Below are 20,071 nucleotides of genomic sequence, written 5' to 3' on the forward strand. Positions count from 1 at the left end.
CAGCCACAGCGGTAGCAGCAGCAGGATTTTCGAGGCTGTGTCGTGCAATTTTCAACGAGCGCCTGCCAACTTTTTCGGGATATTATTATTCGAGCACCCTCCAGATGGAAGAGGGTCGGCGGATAAGGCGATTGATTACAAACGAAAGCGAGCGAGAACAGAGTTTTGCCGGCGCGGCGCGGCGAGGCGAGGCGAGGCGGCCCGGGTTCGGGGGTTGCTTCGCGTTACTTCTCCGCTGAGATCTCTCCTATCCTCTCGAGTAGCATCCGGAGTAGCGTCGTTCGAGGAATAAATTTAGCGAAAAAGGTTCGGTGCAATTAGAGGTGGAAACGGGGGAGACACGAGACAAAGCGGCGGCTCGAGACGACGATATATCCCCATTTCCATCCCACGGACGAGTGGTAACCTCGTGGATCCCTCTCTATCTTCTAACACTTCTTTACTCAACGTCCTTCGAATTAGAGCCCCGCGATCTGGTAATCCAAGAACTCCACCAACATTTATCAATACGCTACCAACACTTTCTTATTTTCCTCTTTGATCACCAGTTACCACACAAAACACCTTATTCGTTTTTATCACTGTATTGCCGAGGATAACAAGTAACGCTAATTTTGTTTCAACTAGCTAGACACTTGGATACTCTTTCTGTCTGACGCTTTAAATCACATACTCTCTCTTCTTCTTTTTCTTTTTTTTTTTGCCCCCCCTTCTTTTCGCGAATCGGAACGAAGTCACGAGGTTAAAAGGGGCAGTCGATTAACCCGTCACGCTTCCGTGAAATCGCCAGCAGGATCGAGGAAATTGCACGAATTGCGGCTACGGCGGTAGAGCCGGTACAAAGGGTAAAAAAGTTTATTAAGCGTCGCGTTCAAAGTGGATTCTTGTTTAGACACGTTCGACGCGGGTTACCATCGTCCGTGGGCTTCGATTCGCGTCTCCCTTTTGTTTTTTTCCCTCACCAAACACCACCCCTTCGGCTTCAAACCAGCGTGTACCACTTCTACTATTTAGCCCTCGGTATTCACTCGGTGCAACCGTTTCTTCCTTCCTTCCTTCCTTTTTTTTTTCTCTCTCTTTTCAAAGAAAATAGATGATCCACGAAAGAGGAAAGCACTTTGCACTCACAAATAACGATCGGACGTCATCGTTGGAATATTAATATGGATACGGGCTCCGGGGGCTGGCTTCCGCAGCCAGCGGTGGTTGCAGGCCAACTGGCATGTCAATTGGCTTGTTGCCCAGTTTTATAACTTGGCTCTCGGCCTCCTCTATCCCTTTCTCTCTTTCCTTCCTTCTCTTTCTCTTTCCACCGCCTCTTCCCTCCCGCTACACACCCTTATTCGCACCCTATCCCCCTACCGTGGCGCCTGTCGGTATTGTCTGTCTCTTTTCGTTGTCGAGCGTGGCTGTGGTCGACGGCTTTTACGTCACGGCGACGCCGCCTTCCGCGAGGAAATACGCCGGTGTGTAACCCTTTCTTTCTTTCGTTCGGTGATAGATTCACCGGATCGAATTGAAGAAGAAGAAAGAGTTGGGTTGGGATGACTGGGAAGAGATGTCTTTTGCATCGAGAGGATTCACACCTCTGAACGCGTGTGACTATGGTTGACGAAGGCTAAGAAGATTTCTGTTGCGAGGAATTTTGTCAAGTTCGTGGTTAAGTTCCCTTTGAAATTGAGAATTTCTCGTAGCCTCCGGGGTTCTGAGATACGTCTGAGGATCTCGAACGAGTCCTGCAACCTGCTGTTAGGTTGTTGCATATGCTGCATGTTGCAAGAGCAAAACTATCGGTGGTTCGTCAACTGTTTCACTATCAAGTGACGTACAAAAATTTTAAAACGAAACCGAAGTAGGAAACGTTCTCGAAGACTTGATCAAGGTGTATTGAAACGATCATTTCATCTGCAACAACCTGACGAGGGTCGCAGTTGACCCTGAAATCCAATTCTTCGAAGATCTTATTTTTCTGCAACTTGTGAGAAGTTTCGCAAGACGAAACGACGACGACTCCTCTGACACACTCGAGGATGGACCGCCGAGTGGGCCCGGAAGTAGAGCGACAATACAGGAAAGAGGTGGCTAATCTCGAGCAGCGTGGCCGGGTGGTGTTATTGACGATTAAGACCACGTCGCACGCCACCGGGGGAATAACCATTACGACGACAGTTACGGCGTCGGTTACGAGACTTGTAAACGGGACCTTAAGCCTGGAACGGCAACGCTCGGCAGATTAGTAACGCGATTCCTACTGGCCAAGGACACCCTCGCGCCGCTCCCGTTAAGTACCATTAATTCCTGACGAAGTGCACACACAGGTTCGAGCCGCGTGGAACCTTGCACGACACAGCTACTCTTGCTCCTCGACAAATTCTTCGGTCCGTGCCGATCGATTCGCGCGCGTCTAATTCTCGCGGCGTCCTCTTGAGCGCGCGACGCTATCGTGCACGATAGTTTGAAACCACCCCGTCGACTGTTCTTGCCGATGTTTCTCTCACGGGGTACAACTAACCCTCGAAGTTAACGAAGATCGGTAGATTAGACGCTGCTATCTTTCACTTTAACCCTCTGGGTCTGCTGTCTGAGAATTTGAACCGCTTTATATTTTGGGTTACGTCACGCGTGAGGCAATTGGTGAAATTTGAAAAATTCCTTGAAAATTTAAGTAATTTCAGCAATGAGAAAGGTAGGAAAGATATTCTTCTGAGGTCGTTTCACCTATATTCTTCGCGAGTTTATTAGATTGCGAAAGGGTTAAGCCTGATAACGCGGTTACATGATCAAAATTATATAGCTGGAAGAATTAGAAAGAGAAACTGATTTTTGCTTGAGAATAATAAGATAAGTCTTGGAGGATATACTGTTCTTCGTAAAAGGGATGAACTGATCTTTCTACACGTCGATCAACCACGACTCTGCAATTCTTAAAACTGAATTCTTCGATACAATTCTAACTTACACCTGTGAATCGAGGATTAGTTGTATCCAGAGGTCTCATTCCTTTCCCCCCACTGAAGATAAAAACCATTAATTCCAACTTCCACTCGAAGAATCCAAATTACTCGACTGACGAACCAAACGAAGCTACAGACCACTTTCTCTAAAGCGCACATTACTCTACATGCAAAGTAACCAAGAGAGAAAGAAAAAAAGGAGAAATTATAAGAAAGAAACATACAAAACCATAACCTACGCGCAACTGCACAACTAATCGCATCTGTTCATCAAACTAAACCAAAGAAAAGAAAAAAGAAAACGAAAGAAAAACTAAAACACAAAGGAGGCGGTCTCAAACTTCCTGCCTGCATAGCGTGTGTAAGTAGTACGTAACGTCTAATAGTCAGCGCCTTACTATATCGTAAACGTGCGGTGTGCGTGTACGCGATGTTCTCTCCCACGAAGACGACGACGACGAAGACGATGTGGCCCGGGTGTCTGTCTCTCTAGGGTCGTGTCTCTCGATGCTCGATGGACGATATTTGCGCCGCGTTGGCCGTGAAAATAGCACGGCCTCTTCTCTCACACCCCCGACTTTTATATATGTATATATCGTATCATCGTTTCAAGGGGGGTTCTTTTTCTTGGTTGATTGGTTCGGTTAGGTTAGTTAGTTGTTTGGTTGGTTTAGTAGGAGAGATAGAGAGATAGAGATAAAGAGTAAGAGAGAGTAAGAGAGAGAAATAGAGAGAGAGAGAGAGATAAAGAGTCTCGTAGGGAGCGCGGCGTAGAGAGATTTTCGAAGGATGCTCTTACCTGGAGGAACTGCCGATACTGCTTATACTGGCACCGTCAGCTGTTCTCCTTTCCTCCCTGGAGACGTCGCAGTCCATGATATCGCATTCGGAAGGGTCAGAGTCGCTCTGCCGCGACGTCGTCGACGGTGGACTGAGATGGCAGTCCACCGGTATTATCGCCATGTCATCGGGCTCCTGATAGTATCTGTGCAACGCGAAATTTAGATCTCACGCTACGCTCTTGCTCGCTAGCGCCTTAGGTGAAAAAGAATCCAGCCGAACGGATTCAAAGAATCAGCTGAACGAAGCCGCAGTGAAACGAATCAACGAATCACGTACCATATATATATATATATATATATCGTATATATGATGAGTATCCTTAGTATTTATCATTCCGCTGAATTATCTTATCGTTCTTTCCCGTTTCTTATTTTTTTTCTTTCTTTTCTTTATCGTTCGTCTACGCGTTTAGAAACAAAAAAGGTAACACAGACACGCCATTACGATTATGAGTGGTACCATCTATGTATGTACATGTACGTAATACGTATATAAACTAAAGAGAGAAAAATAAGAGAGATGCTAAATGTGACCGTCGACGGATTCCTTCTCCCTGAGCCTAGATACACCGACAATAATGGCTGCACGCCTACTTGGGAACTCTAGCCCTTCTCATACGAAGCTCTAGAAGACTCGGCTGGTTACTCGATTCATTTAAAGGCATTCTCAGCGACTAAGGAAGCGCAGAGTATTCGTCAGTCACCAATCTCTAAGAAAATCTCTCCTAGGTCTCTCATTGCAACAAGCGAACGAATGCGTTTTGGTAGCGATTGCGTCTCATCTCAGAGGCATGAAAGAAGTGGAGAAACATCCTAGTCTACCGAGCTCAGCTTTCTCACATACCCAATGCTGTGATGATGACGTTCCCCGTGTCCAGTCAACGGATGCCACTCCGGTTCTTCGTCTAGATGTACTGTCGCTAACTCCAGAACAGCTTCGCCGAGGAAATCGTTCGTGTCGTACTTCCTGTAGTCCCAAACGGTGATCTCCAACGCTCGTTTACCCAATTCTGGCTCGTTCCCGTCGTAGACGAATGTCTGATTCCACATTGGATCGTTGGTGTTCGCCAGAGTTTTCGTACGCCTCTTCGACTTCTCGCTGCACACAACCGATCAGCGGCAAGGTTACGCTTCGATACGATGCCATTCGACGCGTAAATTGGGGCCGATACCCGTAGCGATCGATGTCGAGCGTTCAAGACGACGACCATGGCTTTTCTAGACCGGTTGGAGAAAAATAGGAACGTTCGGCCAAAGGGAAGCAGGCCAAACTGCGAGAATGGCTATCTTCTTGGCTCGCGAATACACGTTTCCTTGGGAAATGATTCATCTTAGGGGGAGGACAGTTTTCGCTTCGACATCGTCGCCACGATATGCGCATAAACGCGTTACGTTGTTGTAGCAGTCGCGGTTTCTCTGTTGCGCGATACATATACTCGGGTCTTTTCGCATCGAGGAAGTGCCAGGATACTTGCTCGCGATTTTGGAACGCACGCTCGTGGCCCATAAAAGCTATGCACCGAATGATAATTGATTTTGGACAGCGTTTCAGAGTATGATGAGTCATGCTACTTTGGAGATTCTGGCTTGAGTATGCAAAGTGCCTCGAAGGATCTGAGCCAAATTGATGAACACGCTTCATGCTAAACTGCGTTTAAAAATGTTCCATTAAGACGTTACGGTGGACAATAATTAATACGTTGAAAACGCTTAATTCAGTTCTGAACTGATCGCGACAGAGTCGTTAATTCTTGTAGATACAAGAACCAGAATCTCCTCAGGAGCAGATTTTCACCAAAATAAAAACACTTGCTCTCGGTGAATAATTTCGAATCACTGGAGAAAAAGAGAAGTAAAAAGAAAGCAAAGCGTGTACGGTTTCTGGGCCAGACGAGCTCACTCACCTCCTGTCCGGAAGCAGGAAGATCTTGGCGTAGGGATTTCTGGGTTGGCCGTTGCTCCTGGGCGTGAGCCCAGCCGCGCAGATCAACGTGACGATCAGCTTGAGCGCCACAGGATCGAAGCTCAGCTTCACCTGGAGATTACCTCCGACGTTCGCGTTACAGGATAGGTGCTGCATGTGTCTGCCTGTTCCCTGACCGGGCAGATCTGGCGAGCCTGGCGCGGTCACTAAAACCGAAGGTTTCTCGCGCCTCGCGTCGTATAACTCTGCAAGTGATCGTTCAAGTGCAAAGGCTAGACTTTAGATCTTCTCTTTGGTGAACCTGGCAGGTGCTGAGTAACGGTTACCAAAAATTTGTTTCATATACAACACTTGGTGTTCATAGAGACAGAGAGAGAGAGAAAGAGAGAGAGAGAGAATAAAAAAATAGAAATAAAGTGTCGTGGATGTGTATGGGCAGTTTTGTGTTTCTGGGTATACAGGGTGTTCACTGTGAAGGGGACTGTACATGATCAATGATATCGTTAATACCGGAAAATTGTTGAGAATATTATTGATCATGTGTGCTCGATGTTGAAATTGAAAATTGAACGTCTAGATATTTTGAAATTTCAGTTTTAATATTGGTAAGTGGTGGAGATATTGACAATAATATTTTAATACAAAATGCAATATTAATATTATTTTGTACTATATTGTAATGTAATATAAATATTATCGAAGTGGATTGAAAATATTATTGATCGTTCCACAATTCGTAAGATTTTTCAGTCCTTCGCAAAAATGCGATAAAAATAATTAACAGTAGATTTAAAAGTGTCACGCTGATTCTATTCACCTTAAAAAATGATATTGTTTCGTTTAAAAGACTCGAGTTGACCTTAACTTCACTTTTGAGAAAACAATATTTTTCATCGTCCTGTGAAAAATCGTGCGGATCGTTTAGATGTGAACACCCCGTACATAATTACACATAGAGACGCGTATCGTGTGTATGCTGGCACTGGGTGTCTCGTATCGCGCGGCACACAAAAGGCGTACACAACATCCGTGTCGTAAAACGTCGAAAACGAGGACGTGGGGTTCGACGATCCCTTAGTAGGACACCGAATCTTGGAACACTGTGTGGCGGCGTTAGCCGGGGAATATTGAGTGACGTTCGAGCCGGGCGACAGTGCAAGAAAATTCGTGGAATTTACACCGGGGAGATCCTCGATAAATTGTTGCCACGGAAACGGCCCGCGGCCACGGAAAACCTGCCGGATTATACGCCTAACCCTCGAATCGCACGTTCTCTCTGTCACAGAGAAACCTCCCAATTTTTTCCCCTCATCCCTCTCTTTTGCAAATCAACGCGATTCTCCCTATCGACGTTCTTCGTGAGAATTTTCCGAAATTAAGAAAATTTACAAAATTTGTGACACTCGAAACTTTACTTTTTACTCATTATGCATAGGGTACTGATTATCCTGTTTTTCGCTTCGACGGTGAAAATTTTTCACCGTTTTTCACTTTGACAGTGAAAATTTTTCACTTCGTTTTTCACTTCGGCAGTGAAAATTTTCCACTCTGTTTTTCACTTCGACAGTGAAAATCTTTCACTCTGTGTTTCACTTCGACAGTGAAAATTTTGGAATGCAGAAAATTAGATTGGAAGATTTATTTTTCGTTGATTATGCACGCGAAGGCAATTACCGATGTAAATCGAGGGTTAGCTGTACTCTTAAATAACAGCGATTCGACGTGAACCGGGATGCTCGTAAATTTGTTTCCACGAGAATTTACAAGTTCTCCAGGGTGAGCTTTTCTACGTGTTTTCTACACTGGTGTGAGTGTCGAATCGCTGTAAGATTCGCCGAAAACCCGTAACTTCCCTCTCCACCAGCAGGGTGTGTAATGCAATTTGCGGGGCCAGATACATCCATATCCTCGGGAGATATCGTAATTCACGTGCAGGGTATACTCTCGTGCTGGTCATAGTGAAAATAACGCGTCCCTGTAGATGCATCGAGTGCAGGTTGGATGCACTAAAAGTTTTCGCGGACGCGTTTCGACGATGCAGCCCCGCGATGGCAGGTGGAGGTGTGCATGTACACACTGACCAGAGAATGTTGAACGTTTCTCCTCGGTTTCGGGTCCTTCTGGACGTGTCTAGTCTCAAAATCAGACAGCTGCTTCACACAACGATTAATTTCCAACAAATTTCCTTTTTTCTCTCTCTACCAGAGACCATAACTGTTATAAACCTTAATACAAACAAGTTATAGTATAACAATTATTTTCTCCACTTACATGTTTTTCATTACGAATAAACAGTACGAACGTTTAAATTTTTTTTTATTCATTACCGATAACTGTTATCGATGGCAAAAATCAATTTTTTTTTTCATTTCTGATAGCTTATACCGATCGTGAAATTTTTTTTGTTATTGATAAGCAATATCAGCGACGAAAAGATTTGTTTAGTTACTCGTGTAAAGTCAAAAATATGTACGTTTCCTTTTTATTGTTATTTAGTAATTTTTTCGTCACCGATATTAGTTATCAGAAACGAAAAGAAATTTTCATAATCGACGTAGGTTATCGGCAACGAAAAATACTTTCGCCGTCGATAATAATTACCTGTAACCGAGAAAAATTCTCGTCGCAGATAATGGTTATTAGTAACGAAAAAAAAAAAAAATTTCCTCGTCTCTGTTTCCGTTACACACAGAGTACAGAGAGACAGCGAGATGACATTAAAACGCATACTTTTCCTCCTTCGTTCACTTTTAATTCGCTCGAAAATTGATCGAGGAAACGTGTGACGCCTACAGTTTCTGTTTTTTTCCTCCTCGTAATCCGTATTAATTATAATGGTGCAGCTTTCGAAGAGTCTACATAAAGGGTGGTCGCAGAATAATGGGTCGCATTACATACACAGAAGGATTTCGAGTGCATGGTCCTTCGTGATGAAATCAGGTTTGGGGGGAAGACACAGACAAAAGAATGATTGACACTTTTTTCAAGTTGTTGCTCCCATAAATACTATGTATCGTAAAAAAGAAACGGCGGTGTTTTAGCAGGGGGTGCATTGGCACTACTGTCTACTACTGTTCTACGTTAACATCGATATATACGGTATACACAAAGCGGAGTAACAATCGTAATAATGGTTCTCTCGTCTAAGCATCGATCACTCGATACTTGACTAATCGTTGCTCCTTTGTTCCATTTACTCGAGAAAATGGCAAATTATACGTGTATATATAGTTTACCATTTCTCGTAAATCTTTCGAGATTGTTTAAGGGAAAAGAAAAAAAAAATAGAAGAAAAAGACAGGGGGTGGAGGAAAGATTGAAAAGAGGACAAGTGATAAAAAAGACCATAAATACACCGATATTATTTAAGGATCGAGAAATTTAAGAAATTTCAGGCCTACCCCATAGAATACATTTCTTAAGACCTGGAATACGAAAAATCATATAGCGTCGATATCAGTGCTCTTAACTGTACTTATATCTACTACGATATAGCATAGAAATGGGGACGTATCGATTTTGCAAATTCTCTTCAAATTTCCCTGACATTAGCAAATTGTATCTCTCTAAATTAGCTCTAGAACTCTCTATTCTACTTTCTACTACTTGAGGCTGGCTTGCTGAACGATCTATTCCACTTACATCCATCGATTCTTCGAATCCTTCGAATCGTACCACCCTTGGCAGAAAATTTTCGATCGTTCTCTTTCTACTGTCTTCAAAAATTCCCCGCCACGAGTAGTATACGTATCTGCGATAAAAACTTCTTCTTTCCATCGTTCAGCAATCATCCTGGAGAAATTACAAAGGAAACGCGTACTCGTTTTGAAAAAACGAACACACGCGTTTCCTTGAATGAATCTCAAACCACTACTCGTTCACAGCAAAACTCCCATAGCACATCCTAAGTGTGATCTCTACCGGGACCGAGTAGCTGTCTGAGCTACCGGCTGTCTACCTTCTGTCTACCTTTGTCGTCTAAAAAACGCGCGCGGGACGGCTCGAACTACGTCGTCATGTATATCATGTCCGTCAGCTGCCTCGCGAGCGTGTGTGTTATCAGAAGTAATACTCTACGAGAAAGTACAAGGTACATGTAGCATGTACTCGGGCCGGGCAAGAAGGGAGACAGTGAAGAAGCAAAGAAGAAGAAGAAGAAGAGAGAACTGGGTCCTGAGAACAGATCCTGTAGCGTGTGTAACCAACGCAAAGTAGTGGTACAATATAAACGGGAGAATGGAGGTAGATAGATAGAAAGAGAGAGAGAGACAGAGAGAGAGAGAGAACGTAAAATAGTAGTAGTAACAATAGTAGAGATGTAAATAGAAGAGAGAGAGAGAGAGAAAGAAAAAGAAGGACATGGGGAGGAACGAGACGAAGCAACGAAGCGAATAGTCACCTTTTGGATGCGGTTGCTGAGGACCAGATATCGTCTTCGCGTGTTTCTGCTTCCATTGGCTCTGCACGACGAACTTCCTCGGCGGCATAGACGTCGCGGACGTAGGTAACATCATTGGTTCCGTCATCGACGACAAATTCCTCGAGACGACCAACTCCACTTGATGGTCCTGCCTCGACTCGGCGATCAGGGCGGAAACTTCGCGACTGTTCTTGCCCTGCAGGCACCTGCCATTCCACATGATCACCTCGTCACCTGAAATCGTCCAATGTTCTGTCGGTTCCTATTGGATCGCCTCCAAAAACGTGGAGGGATTTATTTGCGATAGTTTCGCAGGGCGAAGCTGAGAGATGCGGCGACCGAAAGTGGGACTATAGTAGCAACCGAATATATTGGTCAGTCAAGGTCATTCCCCCTCTGTCGCTTTTTCTCACCCTACCGAAGGAGACCTGTATGTACAGGGTGTGCTGTAGTATCTGGACATAGTTTCAGTGGTGGATTCAGCACGCATAAATGATAAAAACAGTTCGTAGAAATGTTTATCTTATCTGACTTTCGTCGTATATTTTGTGAGAGTATAGCAGGTGTAGCTTAAAGGTGGAACGTTGAAATTCCTTAACCATCGAACGATAAAGATGGAACCGAGAAAAGCGACGGAGGTGAGATGACCTTGAGCAGCTGATATATTCAGCTGCCACCATAGAAACGGATGGTTTCTCGTCCTTACCGGGTCTCAGTTGACCTTCGATGTCAGCCGTGCTACCGCTCTTGACTTTTTGGATGAAGGCGCGCTTAAGGCCGTCCTCCATCATCAGACCACCGACCACCTTCAGCCCGAGTATCCTACTACTGCTGTCGGAGCCTGGTACTCCTGGCTCAGGGATAAGTTGCTTTTGCAACACCATGCGGCCAATGATCTTCTGGCCGTCTCTGCTCTCTTGCCAGGGTATCGGATGCTACGAAGCGCGGAGAACGGGTTTTTTGGTTTGTTTCCTTTCATCGTGATACGCTTATCGTTTTCGCGGTTCGCTTTTTTTGTGAGATGAAAGGCGGCGGAAAAAGACTTCGTGTGTTACGTGAAGAATTTTGGAAATCGGATTGCATACGCGAGGATCGTTTAAATTGAACGTTCGACAGACAGAAATTTTCCGATCGATTTCCAAGTTCCTCGCGTAAAAGGGAATAGATCTCTATGAGAAAGTAATTCGTGAAACGGACTCGTGACTTTTGATGGTTTCAAGCTGAGCTTCCTGGAAGAATATCCTGCGGCCGTTGGATTTTACTGGATTTATACGATGGTTTCGTTAATCATGCGGTCGCAGGATATTTCTGTCGCAGGAGATTCCGATGAAAGAGAAGCTGAAGAGAATGGTAGCCTTCCTGGCGATGCGATGCGCGCGTGTAGAGGATACTCGAACGAGAATTTCTGCGGGACTGACGACGTTAACCCTTTCGCTACTACCGAGGAGCGGAAATAATTTCGACGTTCGTTGTAAGTTAAGCACCCTGTATATTACGTTCGATTATTCGATATGTGAAGGGAGAGAAGCGTTACTGCGCTAAGTGTCGTTCGTAACGAAAGGGTTATGAATCTACGAATTGGAACGTAACTCTGATCGAAATATCGGTTCAGGCATCCTCTATAAGTATAGATCGTGTCTACAGAGTGACGTGAGTCTACGTGTCCAAATGAAGGGTGGAAGTAGGAATGCTTAAACGATCAAGCTTGACAATAAGGAGGAAGCTACACGCTACACCGTACATCTAATGATCGTGTACAATTCTAAAACAGTATGAAACAGTCACTAGGTTCATGCTTTGCCACATGCGTCTCCAACTGTTGCGTATATATATACATGTGTATACAAGGTGTTTCTGAGTTAGCGGTACGATCTGAAAAGGGGTGAATCTGCGTGAATGTTCAGACGAAGCTTCGTTTCTGGATAAGTCGTGCAACTGGAGTTCTGCGAATGTTCCTTAGAGTATTTTATGGTTTCAAAGGTTTAAATGGAAGAACAATTTTCTCTTTGAGCTGTTCCCTAGTTTTTGCTTTACTTACTTTTATTTCATTCTTCATTTTTCTATAAATGATAGTTTGCACTGATATACAATCAGAAATAGATCTTCGTACGAAAAAATATTACTCCACATTTTCCATTCATTCTTTCACGTAGATTCACCCTTTGTCAGGTTGCCGCTAGTTTAAAAGAAAACACCCGGTATACGTAAGAACGAGCAGAAAAGCGACAATCAATTGTCCCTTCGAACGTCCGATGTTCGAGGTCCTCAAGGTATATATATATATCCAGGCATGCAAACAACGACGTGATTGTTAAAAAAAAAAAAGGAAAAAAAAAGAAAAAAAGTAACAACACCGTGGAAGTGAGAGTTTCTCTTTCGAAGAGCGACTCGATTCATCATTTGGTGGATCTACTTTAGGGAGAGGGGTCGCCTCCTTCCGGTTTCCAGTTGATCGTGTCGATCCGAGTGAGTCGTGGCACATTGATTTCGCAGATGTATCAAGTATCTCCGCACAGAGATACACAATAGGGGGCGATATTATTCGATAAAATATGCTCGGTTTTAATCGCGTCTTTACAGGAGAGAGTCTTAATCTATCGAGACACTTTGCCTAACCTCGATATAATTGGCTGCTCGAACCGTGTCACGTTTATCTTTCATTCTTCCCATCTTCCTCCTCCTTGGCCCAATTAAAGAATCCGAAAGAACCGAGCTTTTCTTTTCGCTCGACCACGGAAAATAGTTGTAATTAAATAATTCCACCGGGCAAGTTAAACTTCTGCGGTTCGAAAGTTCCACAGCGGGGAGAGTACACGCTCGTTAAAAGAAAAAACCGGAAGTGCTTGCTCGAAACGCGTTCGCGTTCTCCGTTATCAAGTGAAACGCGCGAGTTTTGCAATTCTTTCTTTTGCTCGCGAGCTTTATTCTTTTATTTCAAGACACACGAAGATTAGAGGTTAAGGTGGGTGGCTTAGAAACTGGTTCCTGTTTGTGAAGAGTCGACGAGCGCAGCCAATTACATCCGTTTTCGGTTTCCGGGACGCTCGAAGTCGCGGATTTATCAAAAGACACCGCGAAACCGATCGACGAGAGCTAACGAGGTCGTCGAGACTCGCCGTCGCTTCGGATATCCTTTGGCCGTGCTCCAATTCGATTAATTATGAAACAGGTACGCCTCTCTCGACAGCCTGGCATCCTTTCGGCCCTTTTAATTGGACGTTTCGGATCGGTACCGGCTCGTGAAATCGTCCAGCCCTCCGTGGATTGGCGGTCGTCACGTTACGAGCGAATCTCGATTTGTCCAAGCATCGTTTCCAACCAAATAATGAGGAATAATGAGCGAGTTGAAAAATGTTCAATGGAAATGCCGATGATTATACGATGTACAGGCTTTTCTTGAATTATCATTAAACGCTTCGCTTTGGAAGAACGGTTTTAACCCTGGAATACTAATATGGCGAGTTTCAAGGGAGATCAATTTTTTTATATTTTTACTTGGAAAATATCGTTGGATTTAAGAAATTTATTTTTATCTTAAAATGGACAATTTTCAAAATTTTAAGCTTAACAAAATTAATAAAAAAGGATACAAATGTTATTTATGTTCTATAAAATTAATACTAATATTCCAGTGTTGGTGAACGTATAAATCACAAATCTAATTCTTTAGTCTATAAACTGATAGGTAAAACTTTGCCGAAAAAATCTTGCAAACTGGAAAATGTATAATAATCAATCGGTGGAACCTGTTTTACACCGTAATGAAACATCCGACGCGGCAAAACTGATCATCTCGTTACATCAACGTCACCGAAAACGGAACAACGTCTTGTCCAACAATGAAACGCGTGTACAGGAGCGAAAGAATGGTCGATTTAATTTCCTGCGATCGTTATTCCCGATCGCGAGGCAATTTCCAGCGGCCTTATCCGCTTATCTCTCTGGTCGACAGTGATTTTTTCGCGGCAACGGCGGGAGAGAGGGGAGAGAAGAATCGCCCGTTCAACCGATCCCGGAAGAAGAAAGAGGGGGTCGATCTTGATTCTAGGTTGAAATAACGCAACAAGACGACCTACAACCGGATAAATTGCTCGATTGCCGTCCGTTTACCCGGCTCGAATTTAATCTTGCTTATTTGCCTGGCATAATTGGAGCACGGCCTTGTGTACCTCTTCTCCTCCTCGATTTCATCGAACCCGATGTGATCTCGTGATGACCGCGAAAAGTAAAATGGACAACGATTTCGACGGATCTACCGCGTCTCTACGTTCTCCCTTGATCGTTCGTTCCAGTTTCAGATAGAACCACGGGGGAATAGCTGGTAGGAATGATCGGCAACGAGATGAAGACGACGCGAGAGAAAAAGGTGGGGTAATTGTAGAAACTAAAGGAGAACGATCGAAAGATATATTTTAGCAGTTGGACGAAAAACGGGCCTCGGGAACTCGGTCACACCGCGTTTCACCCGCAATTCGCCCCGCGTTCGCCTCGTTGCGGCACCGGGAATTTTTAAAGAATCACCTCGACCTCGCGGCGAGCACCGAAATCGCGTTTTTATCGCGCTTTCAGCGCTTGTAATTCTCGCCCGTTTTAACCGACCAACTTTGAAACACCCTGTACATTTACATTCCCAAATCAATAAAAGCCTCTCCCTTCTTTCGCCGAGGAGATCCCCGCTGAGAGTGGAGCTCTAATTTCTTCTCTCAATTTTTGCCCAAATATCCACTCGTTTAATCTTTCCTCTTTTAATTAATTGAAGCAAAGTGGCGATTCGTAGACCGAGGAGATATTTCTCCTATTTCGTAGAATCTGATTTCGATGCTCTAATTTTATCCGCGATATTTCTCTCGCATCAAATTATGCGTCGGTCTTTCCCTCTTCTTCCAAATTTTTACTTCAACCTGAAATTCGCGGGGAAATTCGTAAGGTGTCCCTACGAAAAGATTCAAATCCTGGATCGTCTTTAATTCTCGAGAATTTGACACGGGAACGAACGATTAATCGGGGCGTCGCGACGCCTCCACGGTCGGTTCCGTTCGAACAACCTCGAACAGAAGACATCCGTAGACGTAGAGAGGAAGTATTCGAAAGAATGGCCGGCGCGGATCGAAATTCGAAGCCGATTTACGGGGTCGTGTAATAACAATAACGGATAATCGGACCGTGGTCGGCCATCGGCCGTCCCGACGCCAGCAAATTGACAAATACGCCCGGCAAGGAGGCTATCGGAAAAAGCAGCGGCCCGAATGCTGCAAAACCAAGCTCGCCCGGAAACGACAATGACGAACTATGATGGTGGTCCCTGTTTGCTGGATTTTCACGCGATCACTCTCGTTTCCCTCGACCGTGTCGACGTTCTTTTAAATAACAATTGCTTCGTTTGATCTCCAATCGATAGGCTGGGACTTTTCCTTCAATTTTTTGTTTCTTTCGGAATTATCGATTATTCGATCACTGTAATCCACCTCGTAATTGATTTGGTAATTTATAGTGTTTTAAATTTTCTTCGAATTTGATTTCTTTGGGAAATATAGTTAATCTAACAGTGTTCTAAATTTTTCAACGATTTCCCTCGAATTTGATCGTTTTAGGAATTATCGACAATTTTTATTAGGAATTATTCCCAATAACATTTTCTCTTATCACATTTTACCTGCATCAGAAAATACGAAGAAACAGAAAAATTGAAAAATTGTGAAACAAAGAATCATAATCCCATCCTCTCGGTGAAAGATCACGAAAATCGAAGCACCAAATCAATCTATACATTGTTGCACTTTTGCGCTCTAACCGCGGCCAAACGAAAGAATCGTCGACGAAAAGAGGGGCGGGAGGGTGCAAACTGCGAAACATCCAAAAACCGTATTTTCCATTAACACCGACATTCCCAATTGCAAACTTCGCCCAACCAAGTCTGTTCCGTGAAAACTTGATTAAACGCAACCCTCTCGCCTCCAACCCCTTTTCTCTGGCCGTTTTAATAACGCGAAACGATATATCGTGGCCCGTGCGGGGATGTAATCGTGTGGTGAATGAACAGTGGCGATGTGAGGCTTTTGGGGATGAGAGTCCGGTGGTGTATGTATATCGCGATGTTTAGCAAAACGTATATCTCCTCAAGCTATATAGAGTGTCGTGGAATCTGCGAATCGATCGATAAAACCAGGAGAGAGAATATCGAATGAGATCGATGCCGTTGATGAACGATTTGATGAGAGAGGAGGAATGAATCTTCTTTTTCTTTCTCGTCGTTTCGAAAAAAAAATTCGAACTGTAGTCGTATCATTTACAATTCGAACAGAAGAATGTAATATATATATATAATTGTATGGGTTAATTCTTTTTTTAAATACAGATGAGACGATGTGAGATAGAGAGAGAGATAGAGAGATAGAGAGAGAGAGAGAGAGATAATGAGGCTCGCGGAGAAAGCATCCTAATCTAAAGTTTATTAGCTAGAATCACTTGGGGGAGGGAGGAGGTTTGTTTTCGTTTCTTTTTTTTTTTCTTAAAGGGGACGAGGCCCAAGAGCTTCGTTGAATGGTGAGTTATCAGTCCAAGACTCATGCGATCAGGTGCGATCAACTATGTGTTTTTGTCGGGAACGTTTGTTAAATGCACACTCCCGTTTCGTTAACGCGTTCTCTCTCGTTGATGTTTCATTGAGACGCCTCGAGACAAGGGAGGTCCGAAGGACTTGCACGCAGTAACAACAACCAGATTTTCGTATAAACTATATATGTATATATGTATACATATACATATATAGAGAACTGGTGACGCGAAATTATTCCAACAAGCACGAAAGCCTTCACAAGCTCGAAGTTTGGGGGTGAATCGAGCAAAAGAGGTTTCTTCGTCACACGAAGTTTCACAATGTTGAAAGGAGTGACTGAGAAAAAAAGAAAGAGAGAAAGTAACAGAGAAGGAAATAAAACACACATACATGTAGTACAGAGAGAGAGAGAGAGAGAGAGAGAGAGAGAGATGAAAGATTTGAAGTGAAACCGCGAATGGACGAAACGGGTTCATCTTTTCCCTCCCTGAAACTTCGGCTCGCATTTCGACGATCGTCAAGCGGTTAACCCTTTCGTTGAGCATTCTTCGATTCAATTTCACGTTTGCTACGAACAAAGCTTCGTACGAATATTATGCACATTTCTACAATTGTTTGAACGAAAGGGTTAACGTTGCTAACAAAAAAACTACTAGGCTATAGTTACATGAACCAATCAGATATCAGGCACTAAAAACAGACCACGGACAATGTAATCCTCGTTCTATGTGTCTCTCTCCACTAAAAGCTATAATAATATGTAGAAGCAAGGGTACGGTGGAAAGAATGGAAAGAAAAACCGTATTCCACTTTGGACGACAGAGACCCGCGAACGTAGCGGCGCCATTGTATCGCAGCCGCGAATCGCGGAGAAAAAAAATCTTTTCACAAGCGTGTCATTTCGCTCGCGCGACAGAGACCCCTTTTACTCGAACATCCACTGGCTACTTTCGTTTCTATCTTTTTTTTCACTTTTCCTAATGTAGCGACCAAACAGCCTGGCCATGATTCGCTCGAGAAAAGATCTCTAATCTATAATTGACGATTTGTTTCTTTTTTCTTTTTATATAACCTGTGTGCCGTTTCTGATTTTTTAATTTTTTGTTTTTGAGAGAAAAGCAAATATTCCCGTGGAAAAATGTGTGTGTCGTTGTGACACGTGATTCGAGTAACGGGCCCGTACCTTGGGCAAGTCGCCCCTGTTGCTGTCCTCACTGCTCGTGAACGTGCTAGAGGTGTCTATTCCAGAGTCTTTGGTCGCGCTGTCTTGGCTACCCTGCCGATCGGCCTCCCAAGACCAATCCTCCTGAGGGCCGCCGACATTGGTCCCACCGTCAAATCGCACTGTCTTTTTCCCCCTCCTCTCCGTGAACCTGCCATGGACACGCCACATACACAGAGATACGAGACCTGCTACTGTGTGTCTATGTGTCTGCGTTGGTGTTTTGGATATTCTTTTTTTGGTGGCGCGTGTTCTGAGTTTTCTTTTTTTTTTTTTTTTTTGCGTGTTCTGTCAACGATGTCGTTCTTGCTTCTTTCGAAAACTCGTCGCGACAGAGCTGTCCTATTTCTACGCTCCAATGACGATCTTCGGCCCCGAGTTTGCCAGAAATGGCCGTTTCGGATGGTAGGAGAATTTACTGGCGTTTGTCACACAAGAATGTATAATTTGAGAGTAGGAAATTAAATATAAATTGTATTGTCCGTATGTACCGATCAAAATTTTTGTTACGTACTATTCTGTTGAACTTCTCCTTTGTCGCAATATTCTTCTAACTTTTCACAAGATCAGACCATTCGTTCATCTTTTTTAGTATCAATTCACTTTGAACTTCACTCCAAAATTCGATCAATTCTCTTGACAGAAATATTTAACCCTTTCCCTCCCACGGTATCCATACATTTTCCCAACTAGTCTCTTCACAAAATGTACCTCACCCAAAAACGAACAGGCTCAAATTAAAAAAAGAATAATTACAAACATTCTTGTGTGACCGCCGAGAAAAGGACCACGTAAAAACAAATCTCGAACGAATCCACGTATCGAGACCAGCAAACCCAGGACAACCGACGAAAGAAATGAGACGAAAAGGAAAGAAAAAAAAAAAGAAAGGAAAAAGAAAATACGTGGATCGAGAAAAGAGAAAAGTCTAGTAGAGAGACGAACGCACGATCGCCAATAGTGACACGCACCTCCTACTGTCGGCGCGCCATTCGTCGCCGCTCCTTCGGAAGCTCCGTCTGACGAGAGTGCTCTCCTCTTTTCGCGGCTCTCGCGGTGGATGATGACCATTATATTCGATGGTCATCGCGGCCATGTTGTGGTGCCCGTTGTGGGGTCCGTTGTACCTACGTCCACCGTCGGACATTGACATTGGACCGGGCGTATGGTGGTAGTACCCCTTCCCTACAGTAGATCCAAAAACGTTTCGTTTCCTCTCCTCTCTTTCTCCACTATCTACCTAACCAATACTAAACCATCCTTAACCCTCTACCGTTTTACCTCTCTCTATCGTCCATTTTCGTGACAACCCCCTTTCCGCTTTTCTCATCCCCCTAACAACCCCCGTAGAAAGAGAAACACCTGGATCATCCTCGGATCTTTTCTTATTTCCAACACCCGTTGCAAACCCTCCGCAATAAGAGAAATACTCATCCTCTACCTGCGTTAATTGATACTTATCTGCGTCAGATTCCTCAGAAACGAAAGGAAAATACCGATCCTTTAGCCTGTTCGAAATAGAGTCATCTTGATTCCTTGAGAATATAGAAACGTTAATACTTAAAAGCCTGTCTCGATAGTCTTCGTCGGAGAATAACGATCCTCGAGAAACCTTGCTTCGTACAATCTTGGTGAATCTGTTGTTCCTTTTTTTCGTACGAAAGATTCTACAACCGTCCGTCCTATCGCATCGTCCTTTATCGATCCGGAGCAAAAAAAAAAGAAAAAACCCCTATCGATCCGCGCTAAACGTTTCCACCATTCTTTTTTCTCTTTTCTGTGTGTTTCGGGCTAAGACAGCGGTGCAGGCTCGCCCCTTAAGGGGGGAATAGTGTGAGGAACGGTGCTCCAGCGGACCGGAAGTCAGCCAGACGATTAGTGTGCAGGGGTGTCTGTGTTGTATGTGTGTGTACGTGTGTGTGCGTGCACAATAGCGATGCCACTTGTCGAGAAGGCGACCACAGAGCCACGCTCGAGATATTCACTCCTTTTTCTTCTTCTCTCTATTTCTTTCGCAAACGGAGAGAGAATTCTGCACGCTCTGGACGAGATTTTGCGAGAATACACGATATTCACGGTGCTAGAATTTCACGGACACACGGTAGAATTTCTTCTTCTTTCTACTAATTCCTCCACGGTAGCACACGCAGCAT

At 44.0% G+C, this 20,071-nt stretch overlaps 1 protein-coding gene across 1 annotated transcript in view; it reads right to left on the reverse strand.

The window, feature by feature from the left end:
• LOC108571954 (regulating synaptic membrane exocytosis protein 2-like) overlaps positions 1-20,071 on the reverse strand; it is a 92,103-nt gene that overhangs the window by 31,114 nt on the left and 40,918 nt on the right. Inside the window, exons 6-13 of the mRNA XM_017934111.1 lie at positions 18,890-19,103; positions 17,880-18,069; positions 10,847-11,075; positions 10,144-10,374; positions 9,888-9,906; positions 5,701-5,997; positions 4,660-4,895; positions 3,754-3,961 (exon numbers count right to left, since the gene is read on the reverse strand). Of these exons, the coding sequence (XP_017789600.1) occupies positions 3,754-3,961; positions 4,660-4,895; positions 5,701-5,997; positions 9,888-9,906; positions 10,144-10,374; positions 10,847-11,075; positions 17,880-18,069; positions 18,890-19,103 (1,624 nt within the window). The remainder of the gene's footprint in view (positions 1-3,753; positions 3,962-4,659; positions 4,896-5,700; positions 5,998-9,887; positions 9,907-10,143; positions 10,375-10,846; positions 11,076-17,879; positions 18,070-18,889; positions 19,104-20,071) is intronic.

Source organism: Habropoda laboriosa, unplaced genomic scaffold, assembly GCF_001263275.1.
Source record: "Habropoda laboriosa isolate 0110345459 unplaced genomic scaffold, ASM126327v1 scaffold67, whole genome shotgun sequence".
In the NCBI taxonomy this organism is placed as follows: Eukaryota; Metazoa; Arthropoda; class Insecta; order Hymenoptera; family Apidae; genus Habropoda; species Habropoda laboriosa.